Source organism: Delphinus delphis, chromosome 9 (assembly GCF_949987515.2).
Source record: "Delphinus delphis chromosome 9, mDelDel1.2, whole genome shotgun sequence".
In the NCBI taxonomy this organism is placed as follows: Eukaryota; Metazoa; Chordata; class Mammalia; order Artiodactyla; family Delphinidae; genus Delphinus; species Delphinus delphis.
This window is the reverse complement of record NC_082691.1, coordinates 21,435,619-21,460,090: the sequence shown is the minus strand read 5'-3', so window position 1 is coordinate 21,460,090 and position 24,472 is coordinate 21,435,619. Positions and strand designations below refer to the sequence as shown.

The following is a 24,472-nucleotide window of genomic DNA, read 5'->3' as shown; positions in this document are numbered from 1 at the left end:
TCCCCTACCATGAATGTGTTACTGTCGATTTCCCCTTTTATGGCTGTTAGTATTTGCCTTATGTATTGAGGTGCTCCTATGTTGGGTGCATAAATATTTACAATTGTTATATCTTCTTCTTGGATCGATTCCTTGATCATTATGTAGTGTCCTTCTTTGTCTCTTTTAATAGTCCTTATTTTAAAGTCTATTTTGTCTGATATGAGAATTGCTACTCCAGCTTTCTTTTGGTTTCCATTTGCATGGAATATCTTTTTCCATCCCCTTACTTTCAGTCTGTATGTGTCTCTAGGTCTGAAGTGGGTCTCTTGTAGACAGCAAATATATGGGTCTTGTTTTTGTATCCATTCAGCCAATCTGTGTCTTTTGGTGGGAGCATTTAGTCCATTTACATTTAAGGTAATTATCGATATGTATGTTCCTATTCCCATTTTCTAAATTGTTTTGGGTTCGTTATTATAGGTCTTTTCCTTCTCTTGTGTTTCTTGCCTAGAGAAGATCCTTTAGCATTTGTTGTAAAGCTGGTTTGGTGGTGCTGAACTCTCTCAGCTTTTGCTTGTCTGTAAAGGTTTTAATTTCTCCATCAAATCTGAATGAGATCCTTGCTGGGTAGAGTAGTCTTGGCTGCAGGTTTTTCTCCTTCATCACTTTCAGTATGTCCTGCCACTCCCTTCTGGCTTGTAGGGTTTCTGCTGAGAGATCAGCTGTTAACCTTATGGGGATTCCCTTATGTGTTATTTGTTGTTTTTCCCTTGCTGCTTTTAATATGCTTTCTTTGTATTTAATTTTTGACAGTTTGATTAATATGTGTCTTGGTGTATTTCTCCTTGTATTTATCCTGTATGGCACTCTCTGTGCTTCCTGGACTTGATTAACTATTTCCTTTCCCATATTAGGGAAGTTTTCAACTATAATCTCTTGAAATATTTTCTCAGTCCCTTTCTTTTTCTCTTCCTCTTCTGGAACCCCTATAATTCGAATGTTGGTGCGTTTAATGTTGTCCCAGAGGTCTCTGAGACTGTCTTCAGTTCTTTTCATTCTTTTTTCTTTATTCTGCTCTGCAGTAGTTATTTCCACTATTTTATCTTCCAGGTCACTTATCCATTCTTCTGCCTCAGTTATTCTGCTATTGATCCCATCTAGAGTACTTTTAATTTCATTTATTGTGTTGTTCATCGTTGCTTGTTTCATCTTTAGTTCTTCTAGGCCCTTGTTAACTGATTCTTGCATTTTGTCCATTCTATCTCCAAGATTTCGGATCATCCTTACTCTCATTATTCTGAATTCTTTTTCAGGTAGACTGCCTATTTCCTCTTCATTTGTTAGGTCTGGTGCATTTTTATCTTGCTCCTTTATCTGCTGTGTGTTTTTCTGTCTTCTCATTTTGCTTATCTTACTGTGTTTGGGGTCTCCTTTTTGCAGGCTGCAGGTTCGTAGTTCCTGCTGTTTTTGATGTCTGTCTCCAGTGGCTAAGGTTGGTTCAGTGGGTTGTGTAGGCTTCCTGGTGGAGGGGACTAGTGCCTGTGTTGTGGTGGATGAGGCTGGATCTTGTCTCTCTAGTGGGCAGGTTCACGTCTGGTGGTGTGTTTTGGGGTGTCTGTGGCCTTATTATGATTTTAGGCAGCCTCTCTGCTAATGGGTGGGGTTGTGTTCCTGTTTTGCTAGTTGTTTGGCATAGGTTGTCCAGCACTGTGGCTTGCTGGTCGTTGAGTGAAGCTGGGTGCTGGTGTTAAGATGGAGGTCTCTGGGAGATTTTCGCCGTTTGATATTATGTGGAGCTGGGAGGTCTCTTGTTGACCAGTGTCCTGAAGTTGGCTCTCCTACCTCAGAGGCAGAGCCCTGCCTCCTGGCTGGAGCACCAAGAGCTTTTCATCCACACGGCTCAGAATAAAAGGGAGAAAAAGTAGAGGGAATTAGTAGAAGTATGAGGAAAGAAAGAAGGAAAGGAGGGTAGGAAGGAAGGAAGAAAGAAAGAAAGAAGCAAAGAAGGAAAGAAGGCAAGAAGGAAAGAAAGGAGGGAGGGAGGGAGGAAGGAAGGAAGGAGGGAAAGAAAGAAAAAAGACAGAAAGTATAATAAAGTTATTGAATTTAAAAATTCTTATTTAGAAAAAAAAAAGGACGGATAGAACCTTAGGACAAATGTTGGAAGCAAAGCTATACAGACAAAATCTTACACAGAAGCATGCACATACACCCTCACTAAAAGAGGTAAATGGGGAAAAATCATAAATCTTGCTGTCAGAGACCACCTCCTCAATTTGGGATGATTCGTTGTCTAAAGGAGGGAAGGAAGGAAGGAAAGAAAGAAAGAAAGAAAGAAAGAACGAAGGTAAAGTATACTAACATTATTAAAATTAAAGTTGATTATTAAGAAAAGAATTTTTAAAAAAAACCATGGACGGAGAGAACCCTAGGACAAATGGTGGAAGCAAGACTATACAGACAAGATCTCACACAGAAACATACACATATACATTCACAAAAAGAGGAAAAGGGGGAAAAAATCATAGATCTTGCTCCTAAAGTCCACTTCCTTAATTTGGGATGATTGGTTGTCTATTCAGGTATTCCACAGATGCAGGGTATATCAAGTTGATTGTGGAGCTTTAATCCGCTGCTTCTGAGGCTGCTGGGAGAGATTTCCCTTTCTCTTCTTCTCACAGCTCCCAGGGGCTCAGCTTTGGATTTGTCCCTGCCACTGCGTGTAGGTCGCTGGAGGGCGTCTGTTTTTTGCTCAGACAGGACGGGGTTAAAAGAGCCGCTGATTCGGGGGCTCTGGCGCACGCAGGCCGGTGGGGAGGGAGGGGCCCGGAGTGCGGGGCGGGCCTGCGGCGGCAAAGGCTGGCGTGACTTTGCACCAGCCTGAGGCGCGCTGTGCGTTCTCCCGGGGAAGTTGTCCCTGGATCCCGGGAACCTGGCAGTGGCGGGCTGCACAGGCTCCGCGGAAGAGGGGTGTGGAGAGTGACCTGTGCTCGCACCCAGGCCCCTCGGTGGCGGCAGCAGCAGCCTTAGCGTCTCCCGCCCGTCTCTGGGGTCCCCGCTTTTAGCCGCGGCTTGCGCCCGTCTCTGGGGTCCGCGCTTTTAGCCACGGCTCGCGCCCGTCTCTGGGGTTCGCGCTTTTAGCCGCGGCTCGCGCCCGTCTCCGGAGTTCCCTCAAGCAGCGTTCTTAAACTCCTCTCCTCACGCCCCAGGAAACAAAGAGGGAAGAAAAAGTCTCTTGCCTCTTCGGCAGGTGCAGACTTTTCCCCGGACTCCCTCCCGGCTAGCCGTGGTGCACTAACCCCTTCAGGCTATGTTCAAGCCGCCAACCCCAGTCCTCTCCCTGCGCTCCGTCCGAAACCGAAACCCGAGCCTCAGAGCCTCAGCTCGCAGCCCCGCCCGCCCCAGCGGGTGAGCAGACAAGCCTCTCGGGCTGGTGTGTGCCGGTCGGCACCGATCCTCTGTGCGGGAATCTCCCTGCTTTGCCCTCCGCACCCGTTGCTGTGCACTCCTCCGCGGCTTCGAAGCTCCCCCCTCCGCCCCCCGCAGTCTCCGCCCGCGAAGGGGCTTCCTAGTGTGTGGAAACTTTTCCTCCTTCACAGCTCCCTCCCACTGGTGCAGGTGCCGTCCCTATTCTTTTGTCTCTGTTTTTTCTTTTTTTTTCTTTTGCCCTACCCAGGTACGTGGGGAGTTTCTTGCCTTTTGGGAGGTCTGAGGTCTTCTGCCAGCGTTCAGTAGGTGTTCTGTAGGAGTTGTTCCACGTGTAGATGTATTTCTGGTGTATCTGTGGGGAGGAAGGTGATCTCCGCGTCTTACTCTTCCGCCATCTTCAAGGTCCCCCGGTTTATATTTTATGACATGTTGAAAGTGACTCACACCACAATACTATGTTCATTTTTGGTTTGTTTTGTTTTGCCACTACATTGCCTAGCAGGTATTTCTGGGATAGAAAATTTGCTTTTTTCGTCTGTCTGGGAGGCTAACCACCAGTTGTTTCTCCATTAAACAATGACTTTAGGGACTTTCCTGGCAGTTCAGTGGTTAAGACTTCGCCTTCCAATGCAGGGGGTTGCGGGTTCGATCCCTGGTCGGGGCCGCTTGGCCAAAACTCCAAAACATAAAACAGAAGCAATATTGTAACAAATTCAATAAAGACTTAAAAAATGGTCCACCTCAAAAAAGTCTTTTAAAAAAAATGAGTTTAAAGTTGCAACTTGCAAATGAACTTTTGGATAATGATCCATTTGTAAGTGGAAGAATGTATCCATTTTAGATATTTTCTTAGTAAAAAACCACCAACATGAATTTTTTAAATCTTTATTTTTAATAAGTGATCTCACTCTACTATAATAACCTCTTGGGTTCAACACTGATTCATAACTAAATACGAATAGTAGAAGGTGAATTTAAGTAAACCTTGTGTTTGCTACATCTGCCATGAGAACAAAAGTAAGTAATGGCTTAAAAGAAATGTCCTAGAGCCACCACAAGATGGCATATGTGACACAAGAAAAAGTTACGGTTCAATAGGACAGACCGTGGTTTCAAAACAAAATACCATATACATGTTTAATCTGTAGTTCTACTCTAACTTTATATATATTTTTTCTCACCTTTAACACACGAGACGTAAACCCAGGTCACGAGTCTAAAAGCGGGCGGCTGATTTCTATCTTTCTATCTTTATACTTTTTATTTTATATTGGAGTATTGTTGATTTACAATGTTGTGTTAGTTTCAGGTGTACAGCAAAGTGATTCAGGTATACATATACATATTATTTTTCAAATTCTTTTCCCATTTAGATAAATACAAAATATTGAATAGAGTTACCCGAGCTATAGAGTAAGTCCTTCATGGTTATCTATTTTAAATAGTGTTTATATGTTAAACCAAAACTCCTAATTTATCCCTCCCAACACTATTCCCCGGTGGGCACCCTAAGTTTGTTTTTGAAGACTGTCTGTTTCTGTTTTGTAAATTAGTTCATTTTTTTTTAGATTCCACATACAAGCGATATCATATGATGTTTGTCTTTCTCTGTCTGATTGACTTCACTTAGTATGATCATATCCAGGTCCATTCACGTTGCTACAAATGGCATTATTTCATTTTTTTAAGGCTGAGTAATATTTCCTTATATATGTACCACATCTTCTTTATCCATCCACCTGTCGATGGACATTTTAGTTGCTTCCATGTCTGGGCTAGTGTAAATAGCCCCGCAAGGAAGGTTGGGGTGTATGTGTCTTTTTGAGTTATGGTTTTCTCCGGATATACGCCTAGGAGTGGGATTGCCAGATCATATGGGCAGCTGTTTCTTAAGGAACCCCCCTACTCTTCTCCATAGTGGCAGTCACCAATTTACATTCCCACCGACAGTGTAGGAGGGTTCCCTTTTCTCCATGCCCTCTCCAGTATTGTTTGTAGACTTTTGGATGATGACCATTCTGACTGGTACCCCTTGATACCCCCTCGTGCTTTTTTTTTCTATTGGAGTATAATTGCTTTACAATATTGTGTTTCTGCTGTACAGTGAATCAGCTATGTGTATACCTATATCCCCTCCCTTTTGGTCCTCCCTCCCATCTGCCTATTCCACCCCCCATCCCACCCATCTAGGTCGTGTCAGAGCACCGAGGTTAACTTCCTGTTTTATAGCAGGTACCTGCTAGCTCTCTATTTCATGCGTGGTGGTGTATATGTCGGTACTGATCTCACAATTCATCCCACCCTCCGCTTCCCCCACCCCGTGTCCACATGTCCTTTCTCTATGTCTGCATCTCTATTCCTGCCCTGCAAATACGTTAATGTGTACCATTTTCTAGATTCCATGTATATGCGTTAATATATAGTGCCTGTTACCAATTTACATTCCCACTGATAGCGTAAGAGGGTTCCTTTTTCTCCGTGTGCTTTCCAGTGTTTATTGTGTGTAGATTTAAAGATGATGGACATTCTGACTGATGGAACATGATGCCTCATTTTACTTTTCATTTGCATTTCTCTAGAAATAAGTGATGTTGAGCATCTTTTTTGTTCCTCTTGGCCACATGTATGTCTTCTTTGGAGAAATGTTTATTTAGGTCTTCTCATTGTTTGGGTTATTTTTTTATATTGAGCTTCATGAGCTCTTTGTATATTTTGGAAATTAACCCCTGTTGGTCACATCATTTGCAAATATTTTCTCCCATCCTGTAGGTTGTCTCATCGTTTCTATGGTTTCTTTTGCTGTGCAGAACCCTCCTGCACTCTTTGAAATTTATCATGAACATGTATTAATTTTATTTAAAAGTTTTAAATGATAAAAATAGTAAAAGTAGGGGAAGTCTTATATCTTTCTATTTAACAAATTAATATGTATAGTGTGATCAAAGGAATGTGTATTAGGATATGTATATGAGAAAATACCAAACTTAGTATCATTTCTAGTCATGGAAATGTGCATTTCATTTTCCTTTCTGCTTTTCTGTAGTTAAAAATAATGTTCTATAGTAAACACATAATGCCTTTGTAATTCGAAAAAGGTTTATATAATAATATCCGGGTCTCTTCCAGGGAGTAATGGAGGGCACATTTGTCACTTTTTCCTGATTTCAGTCTGCTCTCCCTGCTCCTCACTTTCTGCAATTTCAAGTATCTTGTAGAAAGTATACTTTTACATGACTCGCATTTTTTTTTTGGCTGCGTTGGGTCTTCGTTGCTGCGCACAGAGTTTCTCTAGTTGTGGCGAGCCGGGGTTACCCGTCGTTGCGGTGCGTGGGCTTCTCATCACGGTGGCTTCTCTTGTTACAGAGCGTGGGCTCTAGAGCGCAGGCTCAGTAGTTGCAGCGCACGGGCTTAATTGCTCCGTGGCATGTGGGATCTTCTCGGACCAGGGCTTGAACCCGTGTCCCCCACATTGGCAGGTGGATTCATTTTTTTTTCTTTTTATATAGCAAGTTCTTATCAGTTATCTATTTTATACATGTTAGTGTATACATGTCAATCCCAATCTCCCAGTTCATCCCACCACCACCAACCCTCCGCCACTTTCCCCCTTTGGTGTCCACACGTTTGTCCCCTGCATCCGTGTGGCAGGCGGATTCTTAACCACTGCACCACCAGTGAAGCGCCACGACTCGCATTTTTAAAGGAAGAATTCCATTTGAATGTTTTCATTACTGACTTTTCAGTTATAAGTGATGAGTTCTGATATTTTGGCTAGTCAGCTATAAGATAACATTTGCTTATTTATGTCACTGCGTAGTTAAATGATTGTACAGTTTTTCACATAGAAACGATAAGCTCCAAGAATCATAGAAACCTAGTATAAAGCACCATATTGTTAGTCTTCATAACCAAACTATCCCCAAATTTTCATACTTGAAGTAGAAACAGGTTTGAGAGATTCGTTTTTTTGTTCTAAAGATATTTCACTTAACAGTAATCGTAATAAAGATTATTTATGTAACACATGTTAAACTTACTCTGTGTTAGGTATTTCTGTGCGCCAGGGGTAGGTAGCTAAGATGTTCATTATTTTCTCCCTGTCTCCCTATCAGTATCATTGGAAAACTAAGGTTTTAAATAAGAGGAATTGAGAAAGCTTCGTGGAATGGAGAAAATTTGAGTCAGACGTTGAAGAATAGGCAGGACTTTAAAATGTGGACTTGGTTGGGGGACAGCATGCCAGGGAGAGAAAACCCACGCTTGCTAGTCTGAAATAAACTAATGTTCTTATTTCAGGTTCAAGTTTTAAAACTGCTTTTGAATTTGTCGGAAAATCCAGCCATGACAGATGGACTCCTTGGTGCCAAAGTAAGTTCAGTAGCTTACATATTTGTTTTGTCCATACAAATATATAGATTTGGACAGACAGATCTGGAAGGAAAGGACTTACCTCAAATATTAACAGGGATTATCTCTGAGGAGCAATATTAGAGGTGGGGTTTTTTTTTTTGGTTCTTTCTGCTGATATGAATTTCCTGTAATTTCTGTAATGAACGTATTTTACTTTTAAAAATCATTTTGAAAAGTTCTCCCTAGCAATAATGAATTACATTTTTTCTGTCTATGTCCAATTTGGGGTACTTATATATCATCACGTTTTATATTTGACCTGCTTATGTTCAGTGTATCTTAGTATCCACTGACACACTAGTATTTATGGAGGCCACAGTATGTGCCTGATGCCAGGCTGAGTGCCAGGATACACCAGTGAGTACAGCATTACCTGGTGCTTGTCCTCGTGAGCTTACAGTCTAGGGAGAGGAGACAAAAATATGTAAGAAAGGAGCAGTTAAAAGCTGTGGTATTTTGAAGGAAGCATAGGTTAGTGCTGTGGTAGAATGGACCTCACGTCCTATAGAAAAGGGACCCTGTCATATTCATCTGCTCAGCCCTATGCCCTGCACACTGTGTTTGGTGAATTAATGAGTTTCCATGATGACTGTATATGATGGATCTTAAAGAGGAAATGGGTGTTTTTCCAAATGACTACATTCTAGGATTCCAAGGAGATAGTATTAACCTCTTTTTTCCATTAGTATATGACATAGGAGTGCCTAAGATTTTACACATTTACGTTACGCAGTCTTAGGGATAGTTTTCTATGACAAGATCTTTAAAATGCATTTACTACAGCTTTAAAATGTGAACATACACATGGAAAATGTTTTCGTATATTTTTTAATCTTCATTGTTTCCTACTTCAGGTGGATTCATCATTCCTTTCCCTTTATGATGGCCATGTAGCAAAGGAGATTCTTCTTCGAGTTCTCACACTGTTTCAGAATATAACTACCTGCCTCGAAAAGGAAGGCCGTTTAGCTATTCAGCCAACTTTCACTGAAGGTTCACTGTTTTACCTGTTATATGGAGAAGAATGTGCCCAGAAAATGAGAGCTTTAGTTTATCACCATGATGCAGATGTGAAGGAAAAGGTAACAATGATACCAAAATTCTAACTGGTTGGTCATATTTTCCTAAAGAGTAATGCAGTCTAGAAATAATACACATAAACTTCTCATTTTTCACCTTCCTTACAAAGGGATTCTTTGAACTGCTGAATTTAAACAAACAGTAACTATCACCTTCCATCATTAACACAGCTACAACTTGCCCTGGTCTCGGACCATTTTATTGATACCAAAATAAGAGCTTGTTCTGAAACCATTTTGTTTTTATTTTGCTTTTTGCTAAGCTACTTCAGTTATCCTCTACAGGGAGTGACAGTGACCTTTTTATGTGTAAGCTACCCTTCCACTGTTGGCAGTGATTTGCAGTTATGCATCTGGGACAGCAGCAGTATGTTTCATAAGCGCCCTAGGAAGGACCCGAGATCAATCCCAGACTCCCAAGGCCACCTGCCACTCTTTCAGGTCTGTTCTAATCATTAGAATCTATTCTAGTCTATGTAAACTGTTAGAAATGTTTCCTAGTACTCACCCACTCCCATTCAGTTTGATGTGTATAACATACTGGGATCAATCAAAATCCATCCAAAGGCAAAGGCAATTGGTTAAATCAGTTATATAGTCTTTAAAGAGAATGAAGCAAGTCTGAATGTGCTGATATGGAAAGACATCCATGAAATATGGTTGTTTTTCAAAATACATGTTGTAGAAAAATATGACCCCATTTGTGGTTTTCTTAAATCAAAAAATTTATGCTTATATATGGACAGAACACTTCTTTCATATATAGGCATTTTGGTATATATATGTAGAATGAAAGCCACACTCCTGAGAATAGGATTAGGGAGTAAGGAAATGACTTTTCTATGTACACCTTCTAGTGTGTACATAGAATTTTGTGTACATTGTGTACATTTGAATTTTTTACTCTGGGCATAAATTTCGTAATTTTTTTAAATAAGAAAAATGTCACAGGATTATTTTCTCCCCTTAATTGAAAGAAGTTTTATTAATTTTCACCCATATTTTACATGATTAAAATTACAAGATATGAAAAATTCTCAGCAGTTATTTTTAATAGTATTTTTATCCCATAAGCTAATCTAACAATTCGAATTCAGCCAGGTTCCCCCGTCCAGGTTTTGTAATATTCAAGTTCATAACCACCACCATGCTTAGTTATTAAGTAAATCAATTTGTAAGCAGAAGCTTTCCTAGTCATGTATTTAAGGCAAAGCTTTAAGAGAAGAGTACTTTAAATTTCATTTGTAATACATAGATTTCCATAGGAAGTCACAAATCCTCAAACAGAAAAATGGGCTTTATCAGGGTTATCCTGATACAGAAATGAAACTTGGGAGACATATTTTTACAGTATAAATATGATGAAAATGTGAAAATTCTAAATTAGCTACAGCAGTAATAATGTACATTATGAAGGCTAAGGATCATTTATCAAGTGATGCACATAAGTATTAACTCCCTGAAAGGCACATTTCTTTATAACAATTTTGCTTAATCTTCCTCCTTGTTTACTGAAAATATATATTCAAAATGTACACACATTAAAACGAAGATTTGATTTCAATGTGCGGTAGCAGCATTGGATTCTAAAACACCCTCTCTTCTTTTCCTCTATTATTAGTTTGAACAAATAACGTTTCCTGGCGATGAGAGCATTGAGTTTGAAATGTCAAAATGCTAGAGAAAAGGGGGGAGTCATCTAGAAAGAATTCCACAGGGAAAGTGCACAGTTCGATCTTTACCTATGTAGGTCATGGCACATCTTACCTTTTTTAGGTGGGCTTTCTCCTAATTGATGGTCCCACCCTCTTGGGCAGTGAGTTTCAAAGTGTTCTTCAGTTATCACGGGAGAAAGGGATTTCAATAAAATCTTACATGTTGGTATGGATGCTGGCTAATCAAAGAGGAAAATGAAATTGACTTAGAGGATGAGACAAATGAAAAGGTATTATGACATGTATTAGACTGAATGGAGGGAACAGAGTGGATTAGTCTTTTCAAAATTTGTTTTTGCTTTGTACATAAAACCCTTCAAAATGTGGATAGGAGAGATGAAGCTCAGTGTACTTCCTAATGAACAAAATGTCAAAGTGGAAGGAATGCAAATAGTCATAAAACTTACAGCTTACAGCTTGGAGGAAGCCTAGAAAATGAGGCAGGCCCAATTAAGTGGAACTTAGAACATAATTTAAAGTGCTTGGAGACCCCTCAGTTAAACAGTACATGTGAATACAAAATTAACATTAAGGCCACTCAAGGAGAAGAAATAATTCAGCAAGATGTGCTTGGCTTGCTTCATAGAGCAGAGGTAAGAGATGAATTTTCCGTCTGGCGTGCAACAGCAAGGAAGGTAACCACAGAACTCTGGCTAGTATTAGGGCAACCTATGCCAAAGCTAATCCACCATAAGCCAAACATCTTGATTCCCATCTGTTTGCTAAATGTTCCTTTGGAGTGAAAAAGTGGTTTTTTTTTTTTCCTGAAAGTTTATGGGGAAATTTTTTGTGCTTTAGTGCCCACGAATCATATACATTCAGCTATATTACATATACATTTCCCCTTGACAGATTTGCATCTTTGTAGATAAAAATGCTAAATTTTGATAAATATTGTTTACATTTATCTTGGCTATTCTCCAAATTTACAAAATGTGGGAGACAAAGTTGTTAGTCCTCAATGTTTAGTGTCCTTATGTGCTTGAACATATATTATCAAAAGCATTAGCCTATTTTCCACTTTCAAATCTACCTACCTGTATTAGGCAGTGATATCTGAAGATATCATTTTCTCCCTTATTTTTTCCAAGTGTTTTTTTTTAAAAAAAGACTTATTTATTCTTCACAGTGTTGGGAGGTAGGTGAAAATCATCCTCTTGTTGCACGTGAGGACACTGAGGCACACTGAGCTTAGGTGACAGAGAATCCAAGGCAGAAGCAGGATTAAAAGTCAGATTAAGTGGCTAACGTGCATATATATACGTGAAAATAAATTACAGGGCACTACCTGGGTAGCATTTGGTGTAGGACACCTATTTTGATTATTTTGTGTGAATAAAGTTCATTTCACTGAGGCTGGATTGGGAAGACAGAATGGGCCTCTAATCAGCTCTCTCATTTAGGAAGGTTCAGAGTAATGGAGTGCGTGTAGAGCCTGTCTAGGACTAAAACTCAGGGCAGTGGACTCCCAGAATCACTGTCTTTTTTTTTAACCACTAATATTCCACACTGGCTTAATAAAAGTAGAACCGTGCTTAAGGATCGTGTAAATATAAGAGAATCATGTAAAACAGAAAATATTTATAAAGCTCACTAACATACTGGGGTTTGAGCTAAGAAACCAGAAAAAATAATGAGTATATATATATATATAGAGAGAGAGAGAGAGAGAGAGAGAAGATGGAATATGGAAAGAATAAAATTTAACTCAAAGTATATGGTCTATTAACATTTAATATCTGCATTTATCTTTGTAAATTATTTCCTTGCAGCTATATTTGTGCTGAGCAGGTCTGACTTTTAGATTAAAAATAAAACATTTCACAAATCATGTTCTCATAACCACACTTCCCCTTCCTCTGCCCAGCTCAGAGGGCTTTTGATTTGGGGATTGTAGGTATGCCACAGAGTATATTATTCCTCTCTTTAAAAAAAATGGTAACTTAGCCCAAACTCCTATGTTTTTATGTTTAAAAAAATAAATCTCTTAACATTTGGCATATAACCATGTGGGGAATCAATGTCATCATTTGCTCTAACATGACTGTAAGAAATATGTTTCTATGTGCAGGCCTGTGAGAAAATCTAGGTAGGTAGTCAGCCTTGACTTACCTTGCAGAAGGCCCCTAAGAATAGAAAAACAGAAATGAGTTTTTAAAATCAGTTTTTCATAATCTCAAAACTCTACCACTAAAGTAGAATGCTTTAGTAAAAAAAATTCCATTGCAATGTTTTATGTCACTGAGACATGACTTAAAATCTACATTAGCCTTCATTATGTAAATGACCCACCTTGAACTCTTCTCTGTTTATAAGAACTGGCAATCATATTAAGCAGGTTACAACATAGAACACAAACCTGCAGAAGTTGTTTCCAAATGTAAAAAATCGTAATATTCATGAATTTCTTAGTCTTTTTGGATTTATATCCGATGATGCCTTTTTCATTAAAAGCTCCTGTGCTCATATTTACTCAAAGTTGTCATCATCAGTATTAAGGTATCTTGACTCTCCATGCTTCAAGACAAAAAAATCTTCAGTCTTAAGTCCATATCTTTCTAGAGCCTCACTCAGTTTCACTGGAGGTTCTAAGTAATGCTGGCAAAGGGCAGAGAGAAACAAAAATGGAAAAAGATTAAGCATACATATATTTGGGGGGATATGTCAAACAAGAGTTCAAACTAAAATAACCAAACAGCCTACTTAAAGTAATGCTCTTCCTTTTCATTGAAGCATTAGCAAATGAGTCCATCATACTTTCTAATATAGAATCATTAAGCCAATAGAAATGTCATATTTATCAATCTGTTAACACCATGCATGTCAAATTTGGCCTTAGATTGAGCCTTATTAGACTGCATGAATTCTGATTAGACTGCATGAACTCTGATCACTATTTCCCTACATGAAATCCCAGTCTAAATGGAATCAGTGCTAAAGAATTAAGTGTTACCAATAGTTTGGGAGAACAGAGAAACTTAGATTATAAGGAAGAGTATGTGTGTACAAGCAAACGCTAGAGAAAATATTTTTGGCTGAAGAAGGGTTGTCATCCCCAAACCCCAACCAAATACTGATTCTGTAGTCTATGGATTGAAGAGGGGCCTCAGGAAAAGAGATTTAACAGGTGGAGTTACCTTTTGTTTCCTCACCTTTTCATAACTCAAAAAAAAATAAAGACAGCACACTGTTGAAGAATGTTTCAACATACTCAAATGTTTACCAAATAAATTGAAACCACCTGAACATGTGTTATAGTTAAAGAAAGCAAAAGGTATAAAAGAAATCACTTCACCAGTTATTTCTCTTTCGAGCTAAATATTTACAGTGTATAGTAGCTATTTTTACAGGAAATAAAGGAAAAAAACAGGTATTACACAAAGGGTTTTTTCCCCAATTTCAATTAGAAAAGCTATAAAATGTTAAAATTAAAGCAGAAATAAAAATCAGTCTCTACTCTGATCGCTGGTGGTAAGTCTGCTTCTTCCCTCCATGCAGCAATGGCTGGTGAGCACCCAGAAAGCGGCCAGGTCAGTGAACTAAATAAAAACCCTTGCCTTCCTAGAGCTGTCATCCCAATACAGAGACAGATAAGAAATGAATAAAGGAAACAGTATCTGAGTGGGTGACATGTTCTGGGTAGAACATCGTTGGTAAGTGTCGGGGGTGGAGGTTTAATTTTAAATACAACCATCTAAGAAGTCCTCTTGGAGATGGCAACTTGAACAAAGATCTGAGGGAGCAGATTGCACCAGGCTTTGTAGGCAGCTGTGAGGGCTGTGGCTTCGACTGGGAGTGTGATGGAAAGCTGCAGGTCCTTCTGGCACAGGAGTGTCACAATCTGATCTAAGGGGTAAAGGTCGCTGCCCTCTGCAGCGTTGAGAACAGACTGTAAGGGGCAGTGTGGCATCAGTGACGGGGGTAAGAGGTACTCAAAGTCTAAATACAATCTAAAGGATGAGCTGACTGCATGTGGGGAAAAGCTGGAGGGAGGATATGAGAGAAAGAGTAAAGGGTTTGGCCTGAGGAACTGGAAGGAGGGTGTTGCCATTTACTGAGATTAAGAGAAATGATTTTGAGAGAAGATCAGGAAGTTTGGTTTTAGACTGAAGTTTTGGGTACCTGATGGGCATCCAAGTGGAGAAGTCAAGTAGGCAGCTGGATACATAAACATGGATTGTAGGGGGAAACCTGGGCTAGAGAGGTACAGTGGGTAGATGGTGTTTAAAGCCGTAAGACTAATGAGATGCCCAAGGGAGCAACCAACTAGAGAAGAAATGGGGCCCCTGGACTGAGTCCTAAGGCACTCCCTGCTGACGAGGAACTAGCAGCAGAGAGTAGGGAGGGCCAGCCAGTGATGTACTAGGAAAACCAGGCAAGTCTTCTGTGGCTTCAGATGTACACATTGCTAACAGTTACTGGCCACACGTGGGTCTTTTCTCCCCGCTTGCTCACTTCTAGGTTTATGGCTACGTTTAGAGGGTCAGGGATGCCTTCCCACTGACTATGGAGTAACTGAGGTTAACTGTGCATTAGTTACCCAGTATTCCTAGAGAGAGCCACTTATTAATGGGTTAGTTGACAACAGGAATCCACTTTTAGTCTTTTTTATGCATATAGGAGATTGCTAATATATCCCCCATGAGATTTAACTGTAAATAATAGCCTAAGTCAAGAAGCTTCCCTTGCAAAATTGTTTTTAAGAGATTTCAAAATGACGAAATTCTTTCCCAATGAAAAATAATTGTTCTGTTAAATTTTTTCTCCCCTGTGCTCTCTCTACAAGTCTTGGCCAACAATACACTTACACAATTGCCCTACACTAATAATGTCTTTCCTAGACTGTAACTTTAGTTATAAGCTATAATTTAGTATGGATTTTGATGTTGCAGTATCTTTCTGAGTTTCTTCGTAGGTCAATTCTTGGCTGCTTCAACCATCTAGAAGGGAGCTCTAGAAGTAGGCAAGAAAGCCTCTGAGTGACTGATAGCTATCTCTTAGTACAAGCACATTAATCCTGCAGGGAAGGTAAAAATGCCCAATAGCCATGGGACCAAACAATATGTATACAGCAAGGTAGTAGGTTAGACATATATACCACGGAATCTTACTCAGCCATAGAAAGGAACAAAACTGAGTCATTTGTAGTGATGTGGATGGCCCTGGAGTCTGTCATACAGAATAAAGTAAGTCACAAAGAAAAACAAACACCATGTATTAACGCATATATATGGAAACTAGAAAAATGGTACCGATGAACCTAGTGGTGGGGCAGGACTAAAGACGCAGACGTAGAGAACGGACTTGTGGACACAGTGGGGGAAGGGGAGGGTGGGACGAATTGAGAGAGAAGCATTGACATACATACACTACACCATGTGTAAAATAGACAGCTAGTGGGAAGCAGCCGCATAGCACAGGGAGATCAGCTCGGTGCTTTGTGACCACCTAGGGGGGTGGGATGGCGAGGGGATATAGGTATGCATATACCTGTGCAGCAGAAACTAACACAACACTGTAAAGCAATTTTAATCCAATAAAGATGTGGGAAAAGAAAAAGTAAGTGGTGAAAGCAGAAGCTCCCAGCAGTGTGGACCCATTAAGGGCCAGGCAACCAGCCCCAGACAGCTCATACATTCCCTTTCAAAGGGGTCACTGTTTTATGATCTACTCCAACAGAAGAGACTCAAAATAAAGACCCTGGTCATTTAAGAAGTTAACATATATTATGTAGTGCCTACAGTTTGTTTCTACCAAAACTAGTCGGTTAAGTTGAAGTGCTTAAATACATCATTTAGGAAATTCACTCATCATTCCTTAGATGAATCAGATGTTGCCATACGTACAATTTTAAAGTGTTGCCAAGTCAATACATCCTTAAGCTGCTTATATTATAGTAAGCAGTTATTACAACTATTTACATGCAAATCATTTAAAACTGTTTGCAAAGCATAGGCTAAACCTCCTCCTCCAAAATTCCGTGTACTTTATAATTTATTTAGCAAACTCGCAGTTCTCAATTTATGCAACTAATGTCAAAAAGACTAAATGAGGGCTCCCCTGGTGGCGCAGTGGTTGAGAGTCCACCTGCCAATGCAGGGGACACGGGTTCGTGCCCCAGTCTGGGAAGATCCCACATGCCGCGGAGCGGCTGGGCCCGTGAGCCACGGCTGCTGGGCCTGTGCGTCCGGAGCCTGTGCTCCGCAACGGGAGAGGCCACGGCAGTGAGAGGCCCGCGTACCAAAAAAAAAAAAAAAAAAACTAAATGAGAGTGTATTTTATATTTCATTAAGAAATAAAGATGAAGTTTAGATTTAAAACAGTAATTCTTGAAGGCTGCATAACACAATAACTCTTGAAGACTGAGGTTTTCTCTCCTCATCTTCCCATCTCTGTAAAGAACATAGCCACCTTCCCAATTACTCAAGTTAAAAATTTAGGAGTCATCCTAGATTCTTCTCTTTGCAAGGTTTAATAAAATACTATTACTTCATCTAAGTTGCTGAAATATGTTATATATAGAACATAAACATACATATATCTAAATTTACCTATATACATATGGAACACACATACACACACACGGAATAAGACACTGCTTCTAAATAATAGTGGTAAACCAATGGAAACCAGTATCAAATTCCCCCTTCTCCAAATACACAGACACAGAAACACACATCATATTCTCCTTCACCCTTCCCATGCCCGTGGACATTCATTTATTGATTCCATTCTGTCCCCCAGCAGTGTGGCTCAGCATTGCAGAATGGGAATTCAGATTGGGGGGGAGTCAGCAGGGGGCAGGCAGTGTATTAATTCTGGAATAAGATGCAACTAGGGAGAGGGCAGGCCAGAAATAGGACAGAGAGGGAGTGCTTAAATCAGCATGAAAGCACAGGGCTCCTGCAGAGAGGCCGTGGAATGTGGAAGATGCCACACAGAGCAAAATAGAAGCCAAGTTCAGTCATCTGTTTCTAAATTTTGCTTAGGGCAGGCCCTGGATTGAGGAAAGCAGAGAATGCTTTTTGCTAAGCTTCTGTTTGATCCCACAACCCTGGCTAGTAGCAGAGTTCCAGGGTTCAGCTACCTTAAGGAAAAATAAGCTCTTCTGTACTAGTCTAGGAATAAAACCACCTTTTATCCCAATGCCTGGCACACAGCAGACACCAAGTCAGTGTTTACTGGATGAATAACATACTTCTGAAAACTTCCAAGCTGTCCAGCCTCACTTCCCCCATTGCCCTCCCTATCATCCATACTCTGGCTGAACCGATTCCTCACTATTCCCCATGCTTGCTGCCTCCAATCCCACACTTTCCTCCTCTTGAAATGCCTTCCTCCTTGCTTTTTCACAGCCAAGTTCAAATGTCAACTCTTCCACGAAGCTCTCCCTGATCCCTGCAAGTCGTAACAGTCCCTGACTCTGAGACCACTTTATCTGTCCCACTTTACAACACTCTGAGTAATTATGTGCATGTCTTGTATCTTCTGCCAGAACAAAAGCCTCCCGTGAGAGGGATGACATGACGGTTCATTTTTCTATTTACTAAGGCTGCGCACATTTTTGGTTATATAAACACTTGCTTCATTAACTACACAAATAAGCCAAAAGAACAACATGCACTGAGGATTTTTTTTCCCACTGTACATAAATATCGCTTCACTAATTAATATGATTTACCACCCTAAGTCACTTGATGACCACGCAGGTTCTGATTCTAGTTTGGTTTCCGAACACACTGCAGGGTACAGTGATCAGTCCTATCATCGGTCAGACACGTCACGAGTTATTGTTACCACAATCACACTCACCTCATTCGCTAAGGCAAAAGTTCCCCAGTGAATCGCCACAGATCTCTTTGTCTGCACATCAATGTGAATCTTTACAGCCTCTTCTGGGTCTACATGCTGGTACTTCATAAACCACCTGATAAAACACAGTAATTTATTAAATCTGGGCTTTTAAGTATACAATAAATTCTAATTACTGCTTCATGTAATCAACCTTTAACATTCTGCACAGAAATAAATCACAGTAGGCAAAACCATCTCCCTTCAGTCCACTTTTCTGCTGGAAAAAAATAAAAATCTTTCTTGTACAAACTGCTATAACAGTAGATACGTCTCAAGCAAAACTTCCCTTTGAATAGTAGATTTTGTTTCACATGTATTTTTATTTTACTGATGATTTATTCTGAAGATATCTTATTACTTTAAAAAGCAGATATTTTGCAATCCTGGTATGAATGAAAGAAACAGAATAATGGGTAAAGAACTAGAAATCAAAACTCCAGTTGCAAATAACCTTGCTGAAACAATTTTTTTTTTTAACGTGCTAAAGTGAAAAGGAAACAAAAATTAGTGTATAATTTGTAAGATCAGGAGCAAAAAAAAATCCAGCTACTATTCAAGGATTTTATTTAAATACCATACAACTGATGAATGAGGTGTTTGGTTTGGCAAGAAGAAAGGGTACATCAGGGAGACTAAATAGAGTTTAGCAATGTGAAAGGCTGCCTCATGCCTGGGAAGAGACGGCTCTGGAGGCAGGGGGCCTGGGCGTGAATCCCAGCTCTACCAATTCCTGGGAATGCCTTTGGAGCTGCTTCAGTTTCTCCAACTGCCATTTCCTGGTCCGTGAAATAGAAACTATACCCACTTCACAGGGTTATTGTGAGGATTAAACAAGACAAAATTTATTCAAAGCATGAAGTACAGCAGCTACTTCATAGAATTCTTCCAAAAGAGTAGGGAGTTGACAAAGCCAACACTTTCAGGAGAATTATTTCTGATACAAAAGTAAAATGTACTACATACAGGCAAATCCTTTGCTTGCCCAGCCAGCAGTTTATTTATTTATTTTTATAAATTTATTTTATTTATTTATTTTTGGCTGTGTTGGGTCTTTGTTGCTGCCCACCGGCTTTCTCTAGCTGCATCGAGCAGGGGCTGCTCTTCGTTGCAGTGCGCAGGCTTCTCATTGTGGTGGCTTCTTGTTGCAGAGCGCAGGCTCTAGGCACGTGGACTTCAGTAGCTGTGGCACTCAGGCTTCAGTAGTTGTGGCTCGCAGGCTCTAGAGCACAGGCTCAGTAGTTGTGGCGCACGGGCTTAGTTGCTACGCGGCATGTGGGATCTTCCTGGACCAGGGCTCAAACCCGTGTCCCCTGCATTGGCAGGCGGATCCTTAACCACTGTGCCACCAGGGAAGCCCCCTCAGCCAGCAGTTTAGAAGAGGTAAAACAACAGTGTCTTCACATTATTTATATCCTGGGTCTGCTACGGGCAATGAACACTGCAGTGAAGATTAAGGGATCTGGATTCAGCAGAGGGGCTGCTGCACTTTGTAGAACACGTCATGGAAAAGTTCATCCATCTGCACAGCACAAGGGTTGTTATTTACTGTTAGGAGTTGCCGGGCCTGATGGGAGCCCCAAAACAAAGCCACTGTGTTCTCAACAAGAGATTAGAGAAGCACTTGTTCTGCTTTATCTCCTGACACTTAGAATTCAGGGCAAGATGAAAACAGTTTTGGCTGTTTCTCTCTATTGATTTTTTAAAAACTCCTACTTCAAATCAAAGGGATAGACATATTCCTTTCTTCAAATCAAAGGGATAGACATATTCCTTTTCATGTCTGAAATACATTTAAAATGTTTACTCTAGTATACAAATTAAAATAAAAAGTCAAAATCCTAACCGACTTGGATAGAATGCCCGATGACAGGAGATCCCAAAAGTAAGGGTGAAAACATTCTAAGCAGATTATTGAAAATCGTTTTGGGTGTGATCATCTTACATTTATAGACTATTCTGAAGTTTTGTTGATAACAACATTTCTAAAACTTTAGTGCTGGGGCTTCCCTGGTGGTCCAGTGGTTAAGACTCCAGGCTTCCAATGCACAGAGCATGGGTTGGATCCCCAGTCAGGGAACTAAGATCCCCCGTGCCATGCAGCATGGCCAAAAAAAATAAAAATAAAACTATAGAACTGACTAGAGAACTGGAATACAGAGTAGAGGCTACTACCAATTTAATTCTTTAGAGCAAATACTGTCCTCCCCATCCTTCTCCCATCTTAGTGACAAGACAGCTGCAGTGCAAGAAGCAAGGGGGAATTATGTGAGTGCATTTGTGTACTTCGGCTGTACATATTTTATCACCTGTATATGACAAGTCTGTATATTTCTACATATGAAAATTTTATTTTCACAAGCACAAGAAGTATTCTAATATACTAAGAACATATATTGAATAAGGATCAATACCATATAAAATTGATTTGTAAACAGGTTGACTGATGTTTTAAGAGGTTTCATTAGAATTCAGAATTAGAATTATGTGGAAAAGTGAAATTCAAGCCCTACTATTGGCTTATAATAATTTTTTAGTAAGGTAAAAATATCTAGTCCCTTAAATGAAGAAACTAGAAAAAAGGGAGAAGTAAGCATTAATATACTTAGCAATGTAATGGTTTTGGTGAACTTAAAAAGTTAATGAAAAGTATAACAATCTGATGGAAACCAATGATCAGATTTGCTCAATTCATCTATGTATCAGTGTTCTGTTTGTAGGATCACCTAAATAAAATGCCATCCTACATACCATTCTGTATGAGTCTGTGCATGGACTTCAGAAAATAAAACATTTTTTTAAATTAGCCCCTACTTTGCTACTTTTAGTGTTTATTTTCTCTTAACTTGTACATATCAACCAGAGTTGACTGAAATCTAACTGAATTCTTGAAAATCATAGGCAGTATTAAGGAAAACACAGGCAGCGGATGGGTCTCCTGGGTCTCAAATGCTCGTGTGACCTTTATCTGCTCTGTGCTCTGAAGACAGGCAATCAGTACAGAGAGGTTGCAGGGCAAGTGGTAAGTAGTGCAGCAATGTCTTTAGCAGACTAACCTCCTGCAGTAAGACCGTCACAAGGGACTGATGCTATAGGCCAAGCCCTTTTTCTCCACTAAACACAGGACAGGGCATGGGTGCATTCCACTCATGGAGAGTATCCTCCACGTGAAAGAAAGACCAAGAGTCAGGTTTGAGTACTGGCCGACAGGTTTAACTTTAGTCGGAATAGTACACGAACTTCGGGCTAGGCAGAGTAATTCTTTAAACCGTCGTCCTTTTCTCTTGGTAATATAATTTCAGTAACTACAATTATTTAACTGATATCACTGTAATTAAAGCATTTTAAAATACAAAGAAAAATTTTAACTGACTCTGGCCCACCAACCCCCCACCCAATGTATAACAAAGCCCACCATTAAAACCACAGATTACTCGGAGTCCAGTTAATTTATCATGTAGCAGGAATGCTTGCTTTAGACATCTACATACCTTGGTTCATACGCTCCAATGGGAATAGCTGCGAGGTCAAAAGGTCCAAATCTTTTTCCTATCTCTTCAAAAGCAGAGCAATAACCAGTGTCTCCTGCGAAAAAAAAGCGGTTCCAGGGCCCCAAGACAGACCAGCTGCCCCAGAGAACCCTGTTGTCATCCGTCAGAGTCCTTTTACACCAGTGCTGGGAAGGTGTGAACACAAACGTCACCTTATCGTGTCCGGGGACGCAGTTCTCCTCCCACCAGTCCAGCTCGATCACATTCTCACAGCCACATTTCTGCATCCAGTCCAGGAGCCCCAAAGGCACAAACCACCTCAGCTCGTTACCAAATCGCTCGTTCAGAGCAGTGACAGAACTGTAGTCCAGGTGGTCGTAGTGGTTGTGGCTGATGAGGACCGCGTCTATCTGGGGCAGTTCACCGACGGTGCAAGGGGGACGCCGGAACCGCTTGGGACCCACGCGCTGCGACGGGGAGGCCCGGGCGCTAAAGACAGGATCCGTGAGCAAGATGAGCTCATCCATTTCCACCATCACTGTCGCGTGTCCCAGCCACGTGACTCTTAAGCCAGCTTCCTTCACTCCAGCTTCTTCAGGGTCATCGATAAAATACGGCTTAAGCACTGGGAGTTCTTTATCAAGCTCCTACACATATGAAGAAAGAAAGAAAAGCAGCTGTTAAAAAAAAAAGGTATTATGTGTCATCATAAATACATTTTTGACCTAAATTACAGAGAGAAGGGTTATTTGGGGAGAACTGAAGTCGTTCGATAAATCTGTTAATTTTGCTTTTTTCTTGAAAGTGCATACTTCTTTCTGAATCTGACTCAATAATCACTGCATAGTGATGTAAGATGTTACTCCCAGATGCAACCAACAAAGGGAAAATTAAACTTAAAACTTTGAGTACTGCTGACTTTACGAAATATTTTTAAAGGCTCTCTTCTGTAAGTGCCAGAAGTAGACCAACCGAGATGCAGTCCCTTTGCTACTGCTGTTTACTCAGCTGGTGCATTCGCTACTGAAAACTGCCTCAGGAGGTCAGCCCCTAGAAATAGTAAAGAAAACTTTGGACCACATATGTGTAGATCGTGGATCTCACGTGAACCTGACTTCCTGAGGACACAGAATTCAGAGCAGAGTGCTCTGGTCGTTGCTGGGAAAGTCGGGCATAGATGGTTCTCACCGCTTACCTCTGAGGTTTTCTACCACTGATCAAACCAACGCGGAACACGGTCCCTGCCCATGAGAAGATGATCGCTTTTGGGGGCAAACAGGTGTGAAACAAGAACTACAACATAATGTGTTAAGTATTATTCCTTTGTTTATTATTCTTCATTTTATCCTTGGATTAAGCTGGACCAACAAGAAGCTGTGTTCTAGCATCACAGTCCTGGCTTTTATAAAACTTTCATAAACTGTGCTTTGGAGTTAGGCCATACAGCTGCATGGAGGTCTCATCCTTGTGAAACTTGCCGAGCATGTACCGTGGGGCTGGCTGTCTTGGTGACTGGGTACCAGCGCACACCAACCCCACCTTCCCACACACACCCCAGAAACACTGCTCTCGATTCCCTGTAACAGGAAAAGCTCTTCTGCAGAGCAATTGGCTTTACTCCTTTGACTACCATTGGGAAAACTGACAATCCTGCTTTGACTTTTGCTTTGACAGGAAGTTCAGAGTAAAAGCTGAAGACTCCTCCAGCCCATATGCAGAAGGGAACAGGGCAGGGCACATCGCAGGGAACATGGAACAGATTTCTATGCTAACCTTCTTGGCTTTATTTTTCTACCCTAATTGTCCATTTGCTCTTGTATGTTTATCCATCTGGTTTTTTACTGCTACATGTCTTTTTACAAGCTGCTGCAAATCAGTTTTGAAAAACGCATGGTACTGAATAAATAAAATACAAGGCATGCTGTAGCCCAGTAAGAAGGAATGAAGAGCCCAGCTGCGGAAGGCATTACAGACACAGTAACTTGCGTGCGTTCCTGAAGAATGGTGAGAAGTTCCTGATGCAGAGAAAAGGGGGAAGGGCATTTCAGGTGGAGAAAATGCCCAAGCAAAGGCACAGAGCCAAGTAGGAATGTGGTGTTCGGGGGGCAGAAGACAAACTGAAATCTTATAGGATCAGAACCCAGTAAAAGCCTTGAATCCCACGCTTCACCCAGAGACAGTGAGGAAGCATCGATAAGAAAAGAAAAAAAAAGACATGACCCAATTCATGTTTAGAGAAACCACTTTTCAAGTTTAAATGATGACTTAGGGTGTGTCACAATAGCTGCCAGGAGAGACAAAGAGCTGGACAAAGGAGACAGCAAAGGGCAGATGGGGGAGATGCAGGTGAAGGGAAACAGAGAGGTCACTGAGCTGGTCCAAACAGGAAGTGGGCCCAGAAGGTGGAGAATGACAAGATAGCTCTTAGCCAGCCTAAGCCTTAGTTTCCTCATCTGAAAAATGGGTATAATAATTGCACCTACATGTCATTACTGGGGGCTGAATTAGGAGAGGC

The 24,472-nt window shown here is 40.7% G+C and overlaps 2 protein-coding genes across 4 annotated transcripts in view; one reads left to right on the top strand and one right to left on the bottom strand.

Moving 5' to 3' along the window:
* The window catches only part of ARMC10 (armadillo repeat containing 10), a 37,665-nt gene extending 27,005 nt beyond the window's left edge, over positions 1-10,660 (top strand). Inside the window, exons 5-6 of the mRNA XM_060020298.1 lie at positions 7,708-7,779; positions 8,676-10,660. Coding sequence (XP_059876281.1) covers positions 7,708-7,779; positions 8,676-8,927 — 324 coding nt within the window. The 3' untranslated portion in view covers positions 8,928-10,660. The remainder of the gene's footprint in view (positions 1-7,707; positions 7,780-8,675) is intronic.
* Positions 10,661-13,084: 2,424 nt separating this feature from the next.
* The window catches only part of NAPEPLD (N-acyl phosphatidylethanolamine phospholipase D), an 86,111-nt gene continuing 74,723 nt past the window's right edge, over positions 13,085-24,472 (bottom strand). For all 3 annotated transcript variants that reach the window (XM_060020297.1, XM_060020295.1, XM_060020296.1), the window contains exons 3-5: positions 21,958-22,604; positions 18,428-18,542; positions 13,085-13,213 (exon numbers count right to left, since the gene is read on the bottom strand). In XM_060020297.1, the coding sequence (XP_059876280.1) occupies positions 13,085-13,213; positions 18,428-18,542; positions 21,958-22,604 (891 nt within the window). The remainder of the gene's footprint in view (positions 13,214-18,427; positions 18,543-21,957; positions 22,605-24,472) is intronic.